The 22,435-nt window shown below is 37.4% G+C and overlaps 2 protein-coding genes across 2 annotated transcripts; one reads left to right on the forward strand and one right to left on the reverse strand.

The window, feature by feature from the left end:
• The first annotated feature begins 915 nt into the window (after positions 1 to 915).
• Positions 916 to 7,214, forward strand: grk7a (G protein-coupled receptor kinase 7a). The gene is made up of 4 exons (XM_037786521.1): positions 916 to 1,512; positions 3,132 to 3,587; positions 5,614 to 5,894; positions 6,092 to 7,214. The coding sequence occupies exons 1-4, from the start codon at positions 916 to 918 to the stop codon at positions 6,429 to 6,431; spliced, it is 1,674 nt and encodes a 557-aa protein (XP_037642449.1). The 3' UTR covers positions 6,432 to 7,214.
• Positions 7,215 to 16,690: 9,476 nt separating this feature from the next.
• LOC119498062 (sodium/potassium-transporting ATPase subunit beta-3-like) lies at positions 16,691 to 21,810 on the reverse strand. Its single transcript, XM_037786547.1, has 7 exons — positions 21,366 to 21,810; positions 20,022 to 20,150; positions 19,587 to 19,685; positions 19,240 to 19,433; positions 18,966 to 19,016; positions 18,338 to 18,424; positions 16,691 to 18,247 (listed from the first exon to the last, which is right to left on the reverse strand). Exons 1-7 carry the CDS (start codon positions 21,475 to 21,477, stop codon positions 18,080 to 18,082), a joined length of 840 nt encoding a protein of 279 aa, XP_037642475.1. The 5' UTR covers positions 21,478 to 21,810; the 3' UTR covers positions 16,691 to 18,079.
• Positions 21,811 to 22,435: the final 625 nt, after the last annotated feature.

The following is a 22,435-nucleotide window of genomic DNA, read 5'->3' on the forward strand; positions in this document are numbered from 1 at the left end:
TTTAAGTAAGCCAAATGTTAGGCATCTGTTTGAATCCAAATTAGTATTTTCTCACAGTTCACTCTATAGCGATGGCCTTTACATTGCATGTGCATTTTGTTTTAACATGACAAAGTAATAATGTCCGGTGGTATTTTTGAAATGTTCAAAATAGCTATGGTAAGGTGGTTGTCACTGATTAATGAGGGTTAATGATAAGAATGAAAGAGCAGACAGATTAGGAGTAAGCTCTCTGAAGTACCTGCCCTGCTGACACTGGGATGTGGAAGATCAGGATGTCATATCGTAGGCCCATGGTTTACTATACTGACTGCCTCAGTGAAAACATTTCATCAGTATCCTGCACTAGGCTCCAAATACAATCTTATCTATTCATATACTATAATATCATATGTAAATGCCCAACCAAATGGTGCCGTGTTACTCCATTTTCTCACAACCTTCGTAAGAGGACCCTGTGACAGTTGTTAAAGGTGTCTTGCTCTTTCCAGAACATTTTCTGCTTCTATTTGAGTCTTTTACTGTGTCTCACCATTAAATGAATAGTCAAAGAACTCCACTGGACCACTGTTAGAAAGACTACTGAACACCATGAACAAATATAGAGGGCTACAAAGCCTCTTAGGACAGAGCCCGCTTACGATTCCCTTTCCGTGCACAGCATCCTTGAATAGTCCACACAAAGATCCTTAAGCCAAAATCCCTCCCTGGTATTTAATTCTAAATGAGTAATTACTGGGTGTGTCAGTGTGTCTTAGGTTTGCAGGTAGGCTGGGCGAAGGAGCTCATTTGCAAGCTGGCTTTGGAGCGAATTGCACTCTCACGCAAACGTTCTGAAAGCCGCTGAGGGTATCCGTGGGGAGCCACTGAAAAACCCAGTCACTTAGGGGGGACAGACCACATTCAGCCGCCAAGATGTGTGACATGGGGGGACTGGATAACCTGGTGGCCAACACGGCCTACCTAAAAGCCCAGGGTGGCGATGACAAGGAGATGAAAAAGCGCCGCCGCAGCTTGGCTCTCCCCAAGCCCGACCAATGTGTTGCAGTACGACAGTCCCTTGACAAGGACTTTACGTCGGTTTGTGAAAGGCAGCCTATTGGCAAAAAGTTTTTCCGCGAATTCCTGGCAATTAACCCCGAGTTTAAGCTTGCTGCTGATTTCCTGGATGAGCTGTACGAGTGGGATCTGGCTGAAGGTGGAACGAAAGACAAGGCACGCCAAGCCATCATCACCAAGTATTGCAAGGCTGACTCCAAGAAGTTCCTGACCTTTCTTACCGGGGAGCCTTCTGACAAACTCAAGACTGTGACAGATGCCAACTTTGAGGAGGTGATGAAGAGCAAAGTCCAGGAAGGTGTAAGAGATTTTCTGAAAGACAAACCCTTCACAGATTATCAGGCCAGCCCGTCCTTTGATAAGTTCCTCCAGTGGAAAGAGTATGAGAAGCAGCCCATCAGTGACAAATACTTCTATGAGTTCAGAACTCTTGGTAAAGGAGGCTTCGGAGAGGTAAGCATGCAAACGCTTCTACATATAATTTAATAAAAGTCTGTTGTTTTGGCAAATAATTTATCTTTTAACACTGCTTTTAGTTGCAGGACTCTTCCAGGCTCTTTAGGTTTGATGGTGTTATCCATTTAAAAATATGTATTTCCATCATATTTCGTATAAGATTTGCAAAAAAGTGACGAAAATTACATAAAAAGATAATAACATCTTCTGGAATTGTAATGTTGGTGCTACAGTACCGTATGGTGCAGTGTTCGTCCTGTTCTACTCGGAGGAAAACCCTAAGCTATAGAGGTGTATTTGCTTTGAAGTACAATAAAGGATATTTTTGGACAAGAGATCATACCTTACATAATCATGAGGATTTACCTTGTCTCAAGGTGACCATGAAGTCATGTGACATACAGGCAAGCCTCTTGAATTTTAGAAAACTGTGTCTTATGTTTCATAAAGTAACAAATACAAAGCCACACTGCAGGAAGCGGCGGTCTTGCGTTGATAGAACTAGCATCGCTCGAATATTGATTAATAGAAGTTCAATTGAGATCAAGATCTCTTTTTCTATTCAGACATGAACAGAGTAGAACAGTGACAATAGAACAGATAAAGAGATAACAAGTCAGCAGCTAAGAATAGAAAATCATTCAACAGAAAATTGTTTCAAGAGTGTCTGCAATGAAAATATATGAACAAGCCGTATTCGTGTAAATTGTAGGGATGGAGAATAGCAGTATGAGTTTTTTCCACAATAATCATTTAAAGTATTTTTGATTGGTAAGAGATGTCTGAAGAAAATCAGAGGCACATTGTAATCTGATCACAGCACATATACAGTGGACCCACAACTGACCTTTGAGGAACTGAGTCAAGCTCCTAGCAACAAGCTTGGGTATACAACCCAAAAATAAGGCAATCTACTGAGATATATTGAGGTATATTGTTAATGAAAACAACAGTGAAGGCATGTAAATCCGCCGTGACTCTAAAAATACTGTTTTCTTTTAAAGGAGCACATATACAGTAGTGAATCAAAACACTTTACTTGATAAAAGAGCTTTGCTACTGGACGATCATTTTTAACTGCTGATGTAACTAACTTAGCAGTGGATAAACCTGACCCTCTGTCTACAGGGAATGAATGATACCAGAAGTAAATGTTTAGTCAAAGATGTGAGTGAGACAGCTGGCAAATAGGGTGCCAAGACACAGCTGGCAAGGGTCAAGCCTGGTTGACTTCTTGAACCATATTTTCTTGCCTTTAGTCCAACCAGTGATTCTATATCAGTGTTATGGGGAATTATTTGTGATAATATCAATAGTGAAATCATGAAATATGTGAGGGGACAGATTGATGATTTAAAGTATCAGTCAAATCAGTTTTTTTCTTGATACACTGTAATAATACTTAAGCAGATACCTGTTTTTATTTTTTACAGTTTTCCTAAAGGGAGCTTTCTTTCCCATTACACTTTCAAGCAGCAGTCAGCCGTCCTGATACCAGTAGACCATGCTTTTTTTCTGTGGAAAATGGATTCTAATTAATCGAAAGAGAACTGGTTGGACATTGGTTATAAAAAAAAAAGGTCCTCCTTTTTAACAAATAATCTGTCTTCCTCCAGGTGTGCGCTGTTCAGGTGAAGAACACAGGCCAGATGTACGCTTGCAAGAAGTTGTGTAAAAAGCGACTGAAGAAGAAGGGCGGTGAGAAGATGGCCTTGCTGGAGAAGAAGATCTTGGAGAAGGTCAACAGCCTGTTTCTGGTTAACTTGGGCTACGCTTATGACACCAAGACCCACCTGTGCCTAACCATGACCCTGATGAATGGAGGAGACCTCAGGTACCACATCTACAACATGGGCTACGACGGCAAGGGTGTGGACAAGGGCATTGAGATGAATCGCATCGTCCACTACACGGCGCAGATCACCACCGGCATTCTGCATCTGCACGAAATGAATATCGTATACCGCGACATGAAGCCGGAGAACGTGTTGCTGGATAGCTTCGGCCAGTGCCGACTTTCAGATTTGGGTCTGGCCATAGAGCTTGTTCCAGGGAAACATGTCACCCAGATGGTGAGTAGATGTACAAACAATAGTCATATTGTGGTTGAAAAGGCAAATTCCAGTTAGGAAAATACTATAAAGATGTGCACCAAGTTGCACTCTCAAAGCCATTAGGATTCTGTTAACATGAGAGGACCTAGCTGGATGATGTCATCAGTGATAATGGGAATCATAATAACATTATGGTGAAAGATGTCTACCCTGAAGGGCCGTTTCATCTACTATTCATAATCTTTGGCGTTGCATACACCACGGACAAGGACTCGTTCGGATTCTGTTATAAGATAAGAGTTTAGTAAAGTCATCTTCTACATAGCTGGAGTTTAAGACCATACACACTCACGCAGAGACCACTGGTTTTCTGGGTGATCTACATCTCCTCCTTGTCCGTTATCTGAAGATGAGGTTGGAGCTAAAAACTGAACTCCGGCTTGGACAGGCTGTCCACCTTGGTGGGGGTTTTTCCTTTAAATCCGGACAGGGATTACCGGATCTGTGCAATGAGTCTCTGAATCCATTATGCAACTAATTTGACCCTTTAGCAGTCAGATTATAGCCACCATTTTGTATAGGGGCGATCTCGGAGGTCCAGCGCTCGTTAAAGTCAGTAAATGTGACTTTGTTTCTGCGGAGGCGTTACCTCCTTAGAGAGTTGCCTCAACTGTGCTCAGCTTCTTCCCATGACACTGTACCTGCGAATCCTCTTCTCACCTTGAGGAAGAGTAACGCAGATATCCTGTCATCAATGAGTTCAGTTTGATGTTTCACCACATTGGCTGCATCTAACTGAGGATCACTCAACCATATGAAAAGGAAAAGGTTGTCAGTGACAGAACATCATGATGGCCTGGCAGATCAATCACAGAGCTTCCATTTTTCTCTCATAATACCTACAGTATATTACAAATCACCTGACCTGAAAAAAAGATGAAGAATTTTGCAACAGGACTTACTTGCGGTAGCAAAGAGTAAGCTCTCGGCTCCATGAAAGTCCAGTAAGCTCATTATCCAGTACTCTGATGCTCCTCAGCCAGCCAAAGTGACTGGGCTAACCTCAGGCAAGGCTGGCTTTGGTCCCCTAATCTTCTTAGTGGGCATTACACAAGTCTGTCCCTGATCAGATTGACAGATCCAGGTAAAAACCTATGCCGAATATGTTTAGACACGTCAGTTTGCAACCAAGCTGAAAAATGAGATCTGATCCTTTCAACTATTAATCTTTGTGATCACACGTGGAAGAGTTTTGCCCCTTTGACTGACCAGAGTGTGTGCAGGTCTACACATTTCACTACAAAAAGCCACCAAGAAACATGCACAGTAATGCAAGAGTTTAATAGATTTGCTTTTAATAGATTTGTTCAATAGATGAGGAGAAGTTTTGCATGCAAACCTGCTTAAGTTTGGTCAGTGGAGTTGTAGTATCATGCCTTCACTAATCAGTCAGAAGGGCTAAGTCTTGTCACACTTAAAAAATAAAGGACAGATCTGGAATTACCGCGTGTGTTTGGCGATCACAATCTGTCATGCAAAAAGGAAAAAAAAAAGTTGTAAGAGTTTGTTAAATGATGCCAATGTCTGAAGAGATTCATGCAACAGGGTTTCCTCGGGACTTGTAGTAGTAAAGGGTGAGCTCTCGGCTCTATGCCAGTGTGTGTGTGTGTGTGCATTAATTATACATTAGCAGCATGGCTACGTGTTATCTGGATGTTACGTATTTCCTGGTGGCTATAGCATCCAGAAATGGCCAGTCTTTATATAAGAGGCTGGATAACTCTGTCAGTGTGTAGACACACATGACTCTTGACAGGTAGTAGGCTTAGCATTAGGATTAAGGCTGCAGGGGAGGTCATAGAGGTAGAGGGGAGGAAACGGTGAAAGTAACACAGAGGGAGACAGAAAGAGAAAACTATAAAGCTTTTAGTAGCCCAGATAACCGACCTATGTGCTATCATTGCTTCCATCTACAGAACTCAATTCTAAAAGAGTAGAGATCTCATATAAAACACATTATGCTACCCTTGTCTCCCTCCTTCAGGCTGGTACCGGAGCATACATGGCCCCTGAGCTCCTGAACAAAACTCCATACAGGACATCAGTGGACTGGTGGGCCCTGGGCTGCAGTATCTACGAAATGGTGGCCGGCTACACACCTTTCAAAGGTCCGGAGAGCAAGAAGGAGAAGGTGGAGAAGGAGGAGGTGCAGCGCCGTATTCAGAACGAGGAACCAAAGTGGGAGCACAGGTGCTTCGACGCTGTCACCAAGGACATCATCCAGCAGTTCCTCAAGAAGAAGATCGAGGAGCGCCTGGGCATGAAGTAAGGGATTCTGCTACTCTTTTAAGCTATAAGCAATGTGGCATGTGTCGTTTGTGAGATATATTTTTTGGTATTACTGGCATTTTGGTGCAACGGATGTTAGGAAACTGAGAATGAACTGGTTGTAGCCACTTTGTTTTCGTTTCATTAAGTCTGACATTGTAGTTTTGAAAGTAAATTGTGTGCCTCCTCGTTAGGAACGACATGGAGGATCCCAGGAAGCACGAGTGGTTCAAGAAAATCAACTTCCCCCGTCTGGAGGCCGGGTTGGTGGACCCCCCCTGGGTCCCCAAGCCCAACGTCGTCTACGCCAAGGACACCGACGACATCGCCGAGTTCTCCGAGATCAAGGGCATCGAGTTTGACACCAATGACAATAAATTCTTCAAGGAGTTTAGCACAGGCGCCGTAGCCATTCAGTGGCAGCACGAGATGATTGACACCGGACTGTTCGACGAGCTCAGCGACCCCAACAGGAAAGAGGGTGGAGGGGATCCCGATGACGAGAAAAAGTCTGGCACGTGTATATTGCTGTGAGAAGCCACGTGTTTGATATCATATAGCGGCAATGACACTCAATAATTTGTTTGTTTTCTCAGGCGAGCACGAGCGTCTTTGTCAAGAAAGTTGTACCATCCCTCTCTTTGCTAACGGTTTAGAGATGCACTGCTTTGGAGGCAAGGCTCAGTAAAATATGGAGGATGTGGTGATGCATTTTGAGCACCATCTCTCTGGTTCAGAGCTTCTCTTGCAAATATCTAATGATGTAGACTTGCAACTGTACAACCTTTTTATTAAGGACACTAGTGTTAGATTAGTAATTTAAAGGCCTTTGTGCCATAAATACTATATTAGAAGAAGAATAAACTAAATCCAAACTATCTGAGAAATACATTTTCTAACAGTGTTTGCAGTAGAATTACCTGCTGCTTTTGCATTCAACATTAAGCTTTAAACAAATTGGACCAAACGTAGAAATATCTTTTAGTGGATTGTGCATTTCATAGCATCCCCCCCACACGCCACCATCTTATTGATGCCATCATACAGTCACACTGTTTCTACAGTGAAAGGAGCTTTTTAAGCAATGTGGCAACGATAGTTCTAGTGTTTAATAATATATATTGTGACCCTAAACCTCATAATTAAGGATGATTTAAGGATCATTTACATCCAGGTGTTTTTCCTCCCGCCCAACATTTTAGTTTTATAAAAACTACAAAAAGCAATTGTATGTATTGTATATAAAGAAATTATTTATCTATGCACAGAGAGAAAGGTAAAGATGTAAGTCATCCAAAATGTAGGATTTATTTGAAAGAAAAAACACTGAGTCCCTCTACTGTTGGTGCTATGAGGCTCAACTTAGTGAGAAATGGGGCTGTTTAGTCCTGGTATGCTGGGAGAAAGATGAGTGCAGAAACAGCAATTAATTGCTGCGTATGAAGGAGGAAAATCTAGAGGAGTTGGACAATAATTTCCTGTACCAGGAATGTGCAGGTTGCCCCGTCCACGGCCCTGAAACTCTGTGATACTTCAGGTCTCTTTTCTTAGTTTGAGATGAGTGTGAGTCACTCAAACTAGACAGATCCTGAGTATAGAGACTTGGGTTAGTTCAAAAGAAAATCCTTGTTATTCTTGTTTACTTGTCTCAGGGGTAATTATTTGCTTAAGTTTTTAAATTTCCAGATCTTGTTTTACAGTTAATGTTAATAAGATATAAATATATATATATGATACATGTACTTGTAAATATAACATGAGAGGAGTTGCTACTATAGAAACGTCGGATGTAAAGCAGAAATTTCTTTGAATCTCGAATCATTTGAATAAATTAAAACATGTCTTTTAAAAATGTGTGTCTTTTCCGTGAATATTTATGTTTGTCTCGATACGTTTGTCGTAGTCTAGAGGCTTAGAAACACATTAAAAGCACATCCACCACCACCAGCGTCAGAGAATGCCCGAAATCTTGCCATGTTACGCATGTTCTCTATGCTATATTTAACCACAGAGACAGTGCTGCTGAGGGCTCTGGAGTAAAACCTAAAAATACCGACTGCATTAATCCCCTTCAGGATGCTGACTACAGCCAGGCTGTGCTCCAGGCTGCTGCAAATTGGCAAGTTCAACTCTTAGCTGATAAGGCGATAACCAGTGTTATCCTTGCGCCTTCTTTGCTTAAATCAGCTTCAAATCCCCTCAGGTACTGAAGCATCTCGAAGTTACTGCCAAGTGACGGGTCAGAGCAGAAATCAGAGCTCCAGTGAGGAGCTGGGGAATGTTACTTCACCACATTTTGATGTTTGTTTTTGAGAAAGAATGCTGTATATATGAATTAAATTAAAATCAGCTTAATTATCAGCTTAATTGCTTGTGAGTGCTGAAAAGTGAGACAACTTATTATGATCATTTTTTTTTTTTTTTTAGCAAATCTTTGTAATCTTTTCAGTCCAAGAAATAGACAGATGAAAACTCAAGGACAGTAAGAGTTTAGGAGACACTAAGGTGGATTGGTGCTGCAGCTAAACCCCGAGAGATTATCTCACATGTAGCAGGACGTGGGTACAGAGACTGCTGTTGACAGTGAAGGACAGAGCTGCTGCTGCTGCCTCGGGATGCTGTGGGAGCTGGATGGATGGAGGTGCTGTGAAATTAGAGCAGACAGTTGTGATCAGACTGCTTTTGATACTGACCTGATATGCTCTGACTTCTACAGCCAATAGAGTCTATGTGGGTATACTTACAGGTACAACCCTTCACACAATGATCAGGCTATAGTCTATCTTTCAGTAAACAACCAAATAATTAGAAATATAACTAGACATGCAGGTGAGTATTGGGGTTCATGCACCTGGCACAACTGAAGCTCACTTACCCGGGCCAGGTTAAGAGAAAAACACATCTCAGCATCTACCCACTAAGGTCATTTCCCAGTGGCTGACACCTGATATTGTGGAAAGCTAGTGGTACATTTAATTATGCAGATTTGTCAACATAGATTTGTGTAGTCAGAAAAACCACAAGATGGAGCAAAGGGAAATGCAGGCAGTCCCTCTGGCAGCACCATGTTGGAGCCACACAGTCACTTCCAGCTCTGCCTGTGTTGTTTCTGGCTCCCTCCTGTGGCTGCAGATGTGTCCTACAATGATGATGAGAATGTGATTGCTGTAAGATGTAGGGTGTAAGATAACCAAAACACAATCTCAAATTTTTGTCTGGTGTCTCTCTAGTGACAAGTTTTAAAGCACAATTTCAAATTAAAATTCTTTGGTATTATATAATTCCATTTTACATCCAGATATTCATTTAAAAATCCCTTTTTGTACTATTATTTGAAACAGAAACCAGCAGTGGACAGTCACAAAGTACAGTTACTCAGATACTGTTCCTTATAATAACGCTTTGAGGTACTTGTATTTCAACTGTTTTTTGTTTACATTTTCATTTTTATTTATCATTGTTGTAGGTCTAATGTACAGCGGAGTATTAGGGCCACATTGAGGAAAAAAAAAATCTGAGATTTCTAGAACAAAGTCATAACATTATAAAGTAGTAATTTTTCGTATTATTTTCTTTTTTTCTCAAAAGGTTATGACTTTATTCTCGTAATATTACGAGTTTGTGGATTTCCAACATTTTTCAAACTTTTTTTCAAACTTTTTTTCAGACCTTTTTTTCAGACATTTTTCAAACTTTTTTTTGGGACATTTTTCCGACTTTTCTTTTTTTCTACCTTTTTCAGACATTGTTCAGATTTTTTTCCCCAATATATTTCAAACTTTTGTTTAAACATTTTTCAGACTTTTTTTCCGGACATATTTAATTTTTTTTTTTCTTTTTTCAAGTCTGGACATTGAGTCTGCATAAAGTTTGAACTGACTGAATATGAATGAGATTTTCACTTCTGGAAACCTCACTGTTGTCACTTCCAACTCTCATGAGAGTTTGTGGATTTCCAACATTTTTCAAACTTTTTTTCAGACATTTTTTTCAGATATTTTCAGACTTTGTTTTTACGGACATTTTTTCAGACTTTTTTTTTCCAACATTTTTCCAACTTTTTTTTCAGACATTTTTCAGAGTCTTTTTTCCAGCATTTTTCAAACTTTTTTTTTCCAGACATTTTTTTCAGACATTTTTCAGACTGTTTTTTTCTACCTTTTTCAGACCATGTTTAGACTTTTTTTTCCAATATTTTTCAAACTTTTGTTTAGACATTTTTTTACGGACATTTTTTCAGACTTTTTTTTCAGACATTTTTCAGTCTTTTTTCCAGCATTTTTCAAACTTTTTTTTTTCCAAACTTTTTTTTCAGACATTTTTCAGTCTTTTTTTCCAGCATTTATCAAACTTTTTTTTCCAGACATTTTTTTCAGACATTTTTCAGACTGTTTTTTTCTACCTTTTTCAGACCATGTTTAGACTTTTTTTTCCAATATTTTTCAAACTTTTGTTTAGACATTTTTTTACGGACATTTTTTCAGACTTTTTTTTCCAACATTTTTCCAACTTTTTTTTTCAGACATTTTTTTCAGACATTTTTTTCAGACATTTTTTTCAGACATTTTTTTCAGACATTTTTCAGAATGTTTATTTTGTTTTATTTTAATTTTTTTTTTTTTTTTACCTTTTTCATACTTTTTTTCCAGACTTTTTTTTCAAACTTTTTTTTCAGACATTTTTTTCAGACAATTTTTTCAGACATTTTTCAGAATGTTTATTTTTCAGACTTTTTTTGGGACATTTTTCAGATTTTGTTTTTTACAGACATTTTTTCAGACTTTTTTTTCCCAACATTTTTCAAACCTTTTTTTCAGACTTTTTTTTCCCAACATTTTTCAAACTTTTTTTTTAGACTTTTTTTTTCGAACATTTTTCCAACTTTTTTTTCAGACATTTTTCAGTCTTTTTTCCAGCATTTTTCAAACTTTTTTTTTCCAGACATTTTTTTTACGGATATTTTTTCAGACTTTTTTTTCAGACATTTATCAAACTTTTTTTTCCAGACATTTTTTTCAGACATTTTTCAGAATGTTTATTTTATTTTATTTTAATTTTTTTTTCACCTTTTTCAGACTTTTTTTAGACTTTTTTTCCAGACATTTTTTTCAGACATTTTTTTCAGACATTTTTCAGAATGTTTATTTTATTTTATTTTTATTTTTATTTTTTTTTTACCTTTTTCAGACTTTTTTTAGACTTTTTTTCCAGACTTTTCTTTCAGACTTTTTTTTCAGACTTTTTTTTCAGACATTTTTTTCAGACATTTTTCAGAATGTTTATTTTATTTTAATTTAATTTTTTTTTTTTTTACCTTTTTCAGACTTTTTTTCCAGACATTTTTTTCCAGACTTTTTTTGGGACATTTTTCAGATTTTTGTTTTTTACGGACATTTTTTCAGACTTTTTTTCCCCAACATTTTTCAAACTTTTTTTTCAGACTTTTTTTTTCGAACATTTTCCAACTTTTTTTTCAGACATTTTTCAGTCTTTTTTCCAGCATTTTTCAAACTTTTTTTTTCCAGACATTTTTTTCAGACATTTTTCACTGTTTTTTTTCAGACATTTTTCAGAGTCTTTTTTTCCAGCATTTATCAAACTTTTTTTTCCAGACATTTTTAAAACTTTTTTTTCAGACTTTTTTTTTCGAACATTTTTCAAACTTTTTTTTCAGACATTTTCAGAGTCTTTTTTCCAGCATTTTTCAAACTTTTTTTTTCCATACATTTTTTTCAGAAATTTTTCAGACTGTTTTTTTTCCTACCTTTTTCCAACTTTTTTTTCAGACTTTTTTTGGGACATTTTTCAGACATTTTTCAGAATGTTTATTTTATTTTATTTAAAAATTTTTTTTTTTACCTTTTTCAGACCTTTTTTAGACTTTTTTTCCAGACTTTTTTTTCAGACATTTTTTTCAGACATTTTTTTCAGACATTTTTCAGAATGTTTATTTTATTTTAATTTAATTTTTTTTTTTTTACCTTTTTCAGACTTTTTTTCCAGACTTTTTTTTCAGACTTTTTTGGGACATTTTTCAGATTTTTTTTTTACGGACATTTTTTCAGACTTTTTTTTCAGACATTTTTCAGTCTTTTTTTCCAGCATTTATCAAACTTTTTTTTCCCAGACATTTTTTTCTGACATTTTTCAGACTGTTTTTTTTCTACCTTTTTCAGACCATGTTTAGACTTTTTTTTTCCAATATTTTTCAAACTTTTGTTTAGATATTTTTTTACGGACATTTTTTCAGACTTTTTTTTCCAACATTTTTCCAATTTTTTTTTTCAGACATTTTTTTCATTCATTTTTCAGAATGTTTATTTTATTTTATTTTTCACCCTTTTCAGACTTTTTTTAGACTTTTTTTCCAGACTTTTTTTTCAGACTTTTTTTGGGACATTTTTTCAGATTTTTTTTTTTATGGACATTTTTTCAGACTTTTTTTTCCCAACATTTTTCCAACTTTTTTTTCAGACTTTTTTTTTCGAACATATTTCCAACTTTTTTTCCAGCATTTTTCAAACTTTTTTTCAGACTTTTTTTTCCGAACATTTTTCCAACTTTTTTTTCCAACTTTTTTTTTCGAACATTTTTCCAACTTTTTTTTCAGACATTTTTCAGAGTCTTTTTTCCAGCATTTTTCAAACTTTTTTTTTCCAGAGTTTTTTTTCAGACATTTTTCAGACTGTTTTTTTCTACCTTTTTCAGACCATGTTTAGACTTTTTTTTTCCAATATTTTTCAAACTTTTGTTTAGACATTTTTTTACGGACATTTTTTCAGACTTTTTTTTCCAACATTTTTCCAACTTTTTTTTTCAGACATTTTTTTCAGACATTTTTTTCAGACATTTTTCAGAATGTTTATTTTGTTTTATTTTAATTTTTTTTTTTTTACCTTTTTCAGACTTTTTTTCCAGACTTTTTTTTCCAAACTTTTTTTTCAGACATTTTTTTCAGACAATTTTTTCAGACATTTTTCAGAATGTTTATTTTTCAGACTTTTTTTTCAGACTTTTTTTGAGACATTTTTCAGATTTTTTTTTTTACAGACATTTTTTCAGACTTTTTTTTCCCAACATTTTTCAAACTTTTTTTTCAGACTTTTTTTTCTGAACATTTTTCAAACTTTTTTTTCAGACTTTTTTTTTCGAACATTTTTCCAACTTTTTTTTCAGACATTTTTCAGAGTCTTTTTTCCAGCATTTTTCAAACTTTTTTTTTCCAGACATTTTTTTTACGGATATTTTTTCAGACTTTTTTTTCAGACATTTTTCAGAGTCTTTTTTTCCAGCATTTATCAAACTTTTTTTTCCAGACATTTTTTTCAGACATTTTTCAGAATGTTTATTTTATTTTATTTTAATTTTTTTTTTCACCTTTTTCAGACTTTTTTTAGACTTTTTTTCCAGACATTTTTTTCAGACATTTTTTTCAGACATTTTTTTCAGACATTTTTCAGAATGTTTATTTTATTTTATTTTTATTTTTATTTTTTTTTTACCTTTTTCAGACTTTTTTTAGACTTTTTTTCCAGACTTTTCTTTCAGACTTTTTTTTCAGACTTTTTTTTCAGACATTTTTTTCAGACATTTTTTTCAGACATTTTTCAGAATGTTTATTTTATTTTAATTTAATTTTTTTTTTTTTTTACCTTTTTCAGACTTTTTTTCCAGACATTTTTTTCCAGACTTTTTTTGGGACATTTTTCAGATTTTTGTTTTTTACGGACATTTTTTCAGACATTTTTTCCCCAACATTTTTCAAACTTTTTTTTCAGACTTTTTTTTTCGAACATTTTCCAACTTTTTTTTCAGACATTTTTCAGTCTTTTTTCCAGCATTTTTCAAACTTTTTTTTTCCATACATTTTTTTCAGACATTTTTCACTGTTTTTTTTCAGACATTTTTCAGAGTCTTTTTTTCCAGCATTTATCAAACTTTTTTTTCCAGACATTTTTCAAACTTTTTTTTCAGACTTTTTTTTTCGAACATTTTTCAAACTTTTTTTTCAGACATTTTCAGAGTCTTTTTTCCAGCATTTTTCAAACTTTTTTTAGACTTTTTTTCCAGACTTTTCTTTCAGACTTTTTTTTCAGACATTTTTTTCAGACATTTTTTTCAGACATTTTTTTCAGACATTTTTCAGAATGTTTATTTTATTTTAATTTAATTTTTTTTTTTTTTACCTTTTTCAGACTTTTTTTCCAGACTTTTTTTTCAGACTTTTTTTGGGACATTTTTCAGATTTTTGTTTTTTACGGACATTTTTTCAGACTTTTTTTCCCCAACATTTTTCAAACTTTTTTTTCAGACTTTTTTTTTCGAACATTTTCCAACTTTTTTTTCAGACATTTTTCAGAGTCTTTTTTCCAGCATTTTTCAAACTTTTTTTTTCCAGACATTTTTTTCAGACATTTTTCAGAGTCTTTTTTTCCAGCATTTATCAAACTTTTTTTTCCAGACATTTTTCAAACTTTTTTTTCAGACTTTTTTTTTCGAACATTTTTCAAACTTTTTTTTCAGACATTTTCAGAGTCTTTTTTCCAGCATTTTTCAAACTTTTTTTTCCAGACATTTTTTTCAGAAATTTTTCAGACTGTTTTTTTTCCTACCTTTTTCCAACTTTTTTTTCCAGACTTTTTTTTCAGACTTTTTTTGGGACATTTTTCAGACATTTTTCAGAATGTTTATTTTATTTTATTTAAAATTTTTTTTTTTTTACCTTTTTCAGACCTTTTTTAGACTTTTTTTCCAGACTTTTTTTTCAGACATTTTTTTCAGACATTTTTTTCAGACATTTTTCAGAATGTTTATTTTATTTTAATTTAATTTTTTTTTTTTTTACCTTTTTCAGACTTTTTTTCCAGACTTTTTTTTCAGACTTTTTTTGGGACATTTTTCAGATTCTTTTTTTACGGACATTTTTTCAGACTTTTTTTTCAGACATTTTTCAGTCTTTTTTTCCAGCATTTATCAAACTTTTTTTTCCCAGACATTTTTTTCTGACATTTTTCAGACTGTTTTTTTTCTACCTTTTTCAGACCATGTTTAGACTTTTTTTTCCAATATTTTTCAAACTTTTGTTTAGATATTTCTTTACGGACATTTTTTCAGACTTTTTTTTCCAACATTTTTCCAATTTTTTTTTTCAGACATTTTTTTCAGACATTTTTCAGAATGTTTATTTTATTTTATTTTTCACCCTTTTCAGACTTTTTTTAGACTTTTTTTCCAGACTTTTTTTTCAGACTTTTTTTAGGACATTTTTTCAGATTTTTTTTTTTATGGACATTTTTTCAGACTTTTTTTTCCCAACATTTTTCCAACTTTTTTTTCAGACTTTTTTTTTCGAACATATTTCCAACTTTTTTTCCAGCATTTTTCAAACTTTTTTTTGCAGACATTTTTCAGACTGTTTTTTTTCCTACCTTTTTCAAACTTTTTTTTTCAGACTTTTTTTGGGACATTTTTCCAACCTTTTTTCTCAGACTTTTTTTTCAGACTTTTTTTGGGACATTTTTCAAACTTTTTTTTCAGACTTTTATCAAACTTTTTTTCCCTAGACATTTTTTCAGCGTAGCCACACGCGAGAGCGCATGGGACACCGCCCCGGATTGATTTATACGTGTAAGAAGTTACAAACAGTCCCTTTAAACAAGTTGCGCTGCTTTCAAATTTCATGACATCAGCGATGCAGTCACATAAGGTGATGTTAGCAGACCAGCAAGTGTACACCAAATTTGACAATGACCGCAGAAAATAGCCAATAAAAAGCAAAAAAATATACTATTTTAATGAGGAATGGCTAATGACGAATGTGTGTATCTCATTTGCGGTGCAAGCGTGTTAGTCGGTAAAAGATCTAACGAATAGTGCCACTTTACCAAAGTTCAAAGCACTTTTTCATGGGACTTTCCGTCTGGTTGCAGTCTACGAACAGAGAAGAGACTGTTTGTAACTTCTTATATGTATAAATCAATCCGGGTCGGTGTCCCATGCGCGCTCGGGTGTGGTTACGCTGTTCAGACTCAGACTCCAACACAAACTACACGGAAGCACCAAAACCGCAAAGTTATATCTAGTGAAGCTAGTCTGATAAACAGTGTTGGCCGCGGTCGGAGGACGCGGGGGAGACCGTAGCTTTGGTCTCCAGGACCGGAGTCTCTGCTGTACTCTGCTCCTCTGCCTGCTTGCCTCTCTCACACACCGCGCTCGTTCTCGCTAACTTCACTCCACACATGTATGCACGCACACTCCACACTGCAGAAGAGTTAGTTTAGCTCTGAGAATATCTAATGATGTACAGTGGACGTTTGTGCAGAAATAAATGCTGCAGCTCCTCCAGACCAACAGAGGTTTCCCGTGTTTTGTGAAGTGACGGAGCTCCGCAGCGAGAAACGTTATCGTCTCCGACCAAAGCTCCGGTGTCTCCCCTGTTCCCTCCGGCTGCGGTCGGGAGGCTGAAGCAGGAAAAGCCAACACTAGGATCAGCACTGATTCATGGAAAGACCATCGTCTGGTCAGCTAACATTACTGCCAAGCAGCTTAAATATAGAGTGATATTGTAGTTTTAGCTGACGTGTGTCGCCTTACTGTTTTGAGCGATGCTCGTTCATGTCTATGTAGAGCGAGCACAAGCACGAGCCCGACGCTGACTGACTTTCGTAGACGCTGTTAAAAAGCATTTCTGATTCTTACAAACAGTCCCTTTAAGGGAACTGCATATTTCTTCAGTCACTGACAAAAGCTACAAATCAAGAAATGATTTTTAAAAAAGAATACACAAGAAAATCTTTTTTCTTCAAAATCACTTTTATTCCACAATTTATTTCATCAGGTCTTAAGGCACCCTGAAGAGATGTTACAAGTTGGTATTTCAAATGCGGGTTCCTTTTAAGACTGTGTAAACATAGCTTTGAATAAGATAATTTCCTGTAAATCTTTGCTTAAATTATTTCTTTACAGTGCACAGACATTGTGTTTTGTGACAAAAATACAGTGTGAATTAAGTAAATATGGTAGATAGTGTATATATATACATTGAAGAGTAATAGATTGGCAGACAATCAGATCAACAGGCTGAAGAAGAGAGAAAACTAACAAACAATCTTTGAGACCCAGATAGATATACAGATCACGTAAAGATATACAGTACATAGTTACAGTGAACTTTTTATTTTTGCACTGTTTTCCCAGCGCCTCTCTGCCTTAAAAGTAATTTTTTTACACTGTACTTTCTTGTGTGTATTTGTGTATGTGTGTGTGTGTGTGTGTCGCCTCAGCCACCATCACTACGCAGCACCCCGCGAGGTGGAGCGAGACAACGCATCTAGTCCTGGAGGGCTCACCCACATGTTGGCTATTGCAGTGGAGAGGTGAGTAAACAGGAAGACGGACAGACAGACAGACGGACATGCAGACAGACGGACAGACAGACAGCACAAGACTAGGTTGTGGGTACGCAGGCCGCAACACAAAGATCTATCTATAACTCCCTAAATATGGTAAGGATCACAATGTATTTATATGTAGAAAGGGACTTTGTAATTGGCATTTCATATACAGGGATACAGTGGCTATACTTGATTATCAAGGTACGTTCCTATGAAGTCTTTGTGATGTGATAATGTGAAATACTCTGGAGATGTTCTACTTTTCTCAATTATACTATACAGCGAGATAAAAATCCTCTCAACACCAGCGATAATACAGTCGTTCATACAGTTTGGAGAAACAACACTCTCTTCCTGACAGCAGAAAGATCTAAAAAAAACATTAAAAAAAGTTGTATCAGCAATTACACAACGGCTCCAAATGGCTTGGTTGCAATGGCTATAAATTATCTAATCACATCAATACTAAAAAAAATATAATAATAATAATAAACTGAGTGGATAATGAACAGTGCAACAGGTAAATGAAAGGATGAATGGGTTCAGGAGCAGAGCTCTTTGATCTTTGAGGAGATCATGAAAGGAAAGAAGGGTCAGAAATGTCAGCAAAGCAACATTCAATATCTGCATCTAACTGGCTCTCCTACTGAGCCACATCCCCAAAAAAATGCCGTCTTTGTGACGTATTTGACACTTCCTTCCTTTTATTATTTTATTTTTAAACATTAAAATCCGTAGCAAACGTGGGCAGCCTCTGCGTCGTGTTTCCTTTTACCGTCTTCGCCTCCTTTACTCGACCACCTTGATCCTGAAGGTGACGCGACCCAGGAACTTGTCCCTATCGTCGTTGCTGCGGAGGTCGGTGCCATCTACCCGGCACTCTACCGCCAGCTCCTTGTTGTAGTCCTCCTTGGTGAGCAGCAGCTTCACGGCCACCAGGGGCTGCACGTAAGTCTCCTGCATCAGGAAAGAGACAGGCGTCTGTCAATAACGCGTCGAGGCGAGGGTGTTAGCGGGGCTTGATCTGACCGGTGGATTAATACTTACATGGGCTTTCTTGCCGTAGTAGGGGAAATACATCTTATCAAAGCGCCCCTCACTGGGGTAATACTGCATTTGAATTGGGTTGTCTTTCTGCACAGAAGAACAAGCGTTAGTCAATTGGACATTAAGTGAAATGCATCTTACATTATGTTAAATTAATAGCAAATGAGACATTTTTCCAAGATCACGAGACAGGACTTGAAAAAAAGGGAAAAGCAATGGCCCTCTGTGTGTTAGTGAAGAGATTTAAATGAACATGACGTGTTCTGCGTTAATCTTGTGGCTGAAAATTGCGTCTATTAGATTAAAAATGACTTGAAAATGGCACTAGGATGGGGTTTAGAGGCACCTGCGTAATGACTTGTTACATAATATAAATTTGTTAACACCCCTACCGGCCTTATCCTGATAATTTACATATTATCTTACCCTAAAGCCGTCAGTGACAGCATGCAGAAAGAAATCGGACACAAAACAAACAAAAAAGGAGGAAAAAATGAAAGATCAACAGAAAGAAAATATCGACAGTTATGGTCATCAGGGCTTTTTTTTTTTTATACATATGAAAGAAATGAAAAAAAAAATACACATACAAGCAACATGTAGAGTATAGTGTGGAAAAAATGCTTACTTTAACTGTGCAGTTGATGTAGGGATCCCCCTGAGGCTTCAGGCCAATGATCTGTGAGGTGAGGGAGACAGGAGAGGTTGAGACAGGAGAAAGGTTGCTGCTGCATGTGTGGAATTAAAATTAGAAATTAATCAAATTAATTTTGGGAACTGACAGCTAGCAAGTAAACAAATGGAGATTAGCAGGTGTGGGAAGGAATAAAAGTTGAAAGACGGCGCGATGAAAAGACGAAATTGTAAATTTTAAAGCGTATTTCATGGATTTTCAGGTTTACCCTGTTCATTTTCAGGAGTATGCAGGGTTTCCCCTCAGAATATCCAAAGTTGGTGTCGGAGAGACCAGAGCAGAGAGCCAGGGAGCCCCTCTTGAAGCGGCAAGCTTTCTTTTCCCTTGATTCGGTGTCGTCCTGCTCGTAGTACTGTCCTCGAATGCATTCCTCGTTTTTCTCCTGCTCTGTATCATTATATCCTGAGAGAAAGAGAGAGGCGAACAGAAATACATTCAGGTAAATGGATTGGTACAAGATCCAGGGGGAGAAGGAGGAGAGTGTGATTTGTTTTATTACAGCCAGCTTTCAATCCGTTTTAACATTCATTTCTCGGTGCATCAGGGAGAACTTACTTTGCAGGAAGGACTCCAGGTGTTGGACATATTGCGCGTACTTTAGCGGGTCAGATTTGTTGAATGACATATCCAATGCATGTGGACGAATCACCAAACCTGTAAGACAAGAGACAAAATAAACATCGAGTAGAGTAGTAAATGATCCCCCAACAGGAGAAACTAATGCACAGCTATCATCTGTCTCGAGTTACAGCTGAACAGAGAGCGTTCCTCTGATCCAAACAGGCTCCTCTGCTGTTATCACAAAGGAACAGACATCAAAATAGATCGATACAAATAGTAGCTGCAATGTAGCCCATTATTGTGACAGCATCTCATTGGTGCGAGTATGAATAATGAATGGCCCCAAAGAGAAATGCTGCCAGTTACAGTAGCTGAAAGCCCCAGTCCACCCCCAACCCCCCCCTTGCTATTTGTTGGAGAGACACAAACCTGGAGAGGGAACGCGGTCCTGGTACTTGGGCACATAGTCATCCAGAGTGAGCAGCAGCACCCACATGGTGAGGGCGAACATGCCGGCCAAGAAACAGTAGAAAACCAGGTAGAACAGCAGGACGAGGGCTGGAGGAAGTTAGAGGAGCAGAAATAGAAATAGAAAGGAGACATAATGACTGAGGGAAAGAGACAGAGAGGGGTCATGTATAATTAACTACCACACATGAGCTCCAAACCAAAATCTGATTTCCTTCATCGTGCGGGCTGAAGAAATCATCATGTGAGAGTACAATCCCTTTGAGAGAAACCATTTTGGATCAGGGGGGAAAATGCTACTTGCTGCTAACAAATCTGAGGCCTTTTTAAAAAAAAAAAAATGTTTTTATACTTGAGACCCCCTCAGTTTCAGATCACACCAGATTCATGGATGACGCTGCAGCGCCGACAGCATCCGAGGCCTAATTTTATGCATAATGCAGAGGGAGAGGAAAAAAGGAGCCACACTTAATGGCAACATCTGACTCAAAATGGTTCACCACCATCCATCCAGCTTGCACACTAGCAGGGATGCCCTCTAAGTTGACACCAAAAAAAAAAGGAAAGAGGGATGGACCCCTCAGCTTCCTGCCATACATCCCCCCTTCCTCTCATTCCTCTCCCAACAGTATCCCACAATGCACCTGCCTAGTGCGTGAAAGGAAGAGAAAGAGGAGAGAGGGGAATCCCATTTGACCTTGACAGGCATGCTAATGTGGGCGGCCATGCAACTGCAATGGAGCATCCCACTGCACAGCAGCACAGAGGGGCCCAGGCAGCACTGACAGCCAGCCTGCGCTAGCCTATAGGAGCTTTCTGCTGGGAAGGGAGGGTGCCTTGTTACTACCTCACTCTGGAAATAACTGAGGGGAATCATTACATAAAAAATGTGTATGGGGCTTAATCAGCCATGGATACATCTCAGGAATGGCATCAGATGTGATTAGGTAATTGTGTCAGCTGGGTGCTGCACTGTGAATCCTCCATATTAACGTAGATTATATATATTACAAATAAAAAATCCCTGCTGTTATGATTGATCATCACCTAGTTGGTTATTTGCATCATTGGTGAGCCTCTTGTTACAGGCTTCTCCTTTACACCTTCATGTAGGCCCTATGATGGCTCCTCCATCCAGCATCTATGGCAGTCATTTTAATTCATCCATCCATGCACAGAGACATATTGCAGGCTGTATACATTCAAGAGGCATGCATCTTTGAAATGCATTCAAAAATGGTAAAGATGGAAGACACCAGATTAGGTAATTAGATAGTAGATGTGCCTATAATTGGGTCTCCTTACCCCAGCTGCTGGCCGTGCGTCCCAGCACCTCCCCGGTCCTCGGGTTGTAGAAGGAGTCCTTCCAAGTGGTCGTGTTCTCCTTGTTGGTCGCTTTATCCTCGGTGCTCGCCATGGTGGTTGGTGGTGATAATTTCTCCTCGTTTATCTTTGGTCCCACCAAAAAAAATGCGCGCTTTCTTCTTCCCTACTAAATAAAAAAAAACGAGCAGAAAAAAGGGTTCAGCGGGCGATGTAATGAGGCGGAGAAGAAGAAGCAGAAGAAGAAGCCGGCGAGGCGGCGGTGAATGTGGAGGAAGAGGAGAGGAGGAGAGAAGAGGAGGAGTGGGCGGTGTAGAGAAGAGAGAGGGAGAGCTGAAGGAGAGAGATATGCGCTCTGGTGGTGGTGGAACAAAAAAAAGCGAGAAGGGGAAGGTGAGGAAAGAGAAGAAGAAGAAGAAGAGAAAAAAACCCAGTGACGTCCACAGGCAGCTGATGCAGTGCGACCAGATGGATGTACATTGGCTGATGACGGAGAGACGCACTGAGTCGCACCGTTACGCGCAGCAAATTATAAATAGAGCGCACCAATACCTTCCTTATCCATACATTTTTATTATAATGGCTAAACGCGTTTTGGGAGCAGGCAGCATTTTATATGAAGTGACTATATAATACAGGCTGTGGGATTTCTTCAGCAAACGCAAACAAAATGTGCCATTTTCAGTGTGAAACCACCGGATTTTTAGTGCGTCTGGGTAGTGTACATGATCCTCTGTGAGGAAAACAAATGCTCTAAATAGGAAGAAGCACAGTGTAGTATTTGCCTTATGAACATGCATGTTTCTTCTGGATTTAATAGTATTTCCTCTTTGTCATTTCAAGGAAATATTAGTCTGCTAGAGAATTCATTTTTGTAATCGTTACTCAAGCTGCAGACTTAACACATGTATCTAATACAATTATTAGATGTGATGATGATTATGTTTAAATGTGACTGGAACAAAAACTAACTAGGGCTGTCAATCGATTAAAGTATTTAATCGTGATTAATCGCATGATTGTCCATGATTAATCGTGATTATTCTCAAATT

The sequence above is a fragment of the Sebastes umbrosus genome, chromosome 12, assembly GCF_015220745.1.
Source record: "Sebastes umbrosus isolate fSebUmb1 chromosome 12, fSebUmb1.pri, whole genome shotgun sequence".
In the NCBI taxonomy this organism is placed as follows: domain Eukaryota; kingdom Metazoa; phylum Chordata; class Actinopteri; order Perciformes; family Sebastidae; genus Sebastes; species Sebastes umbrosus.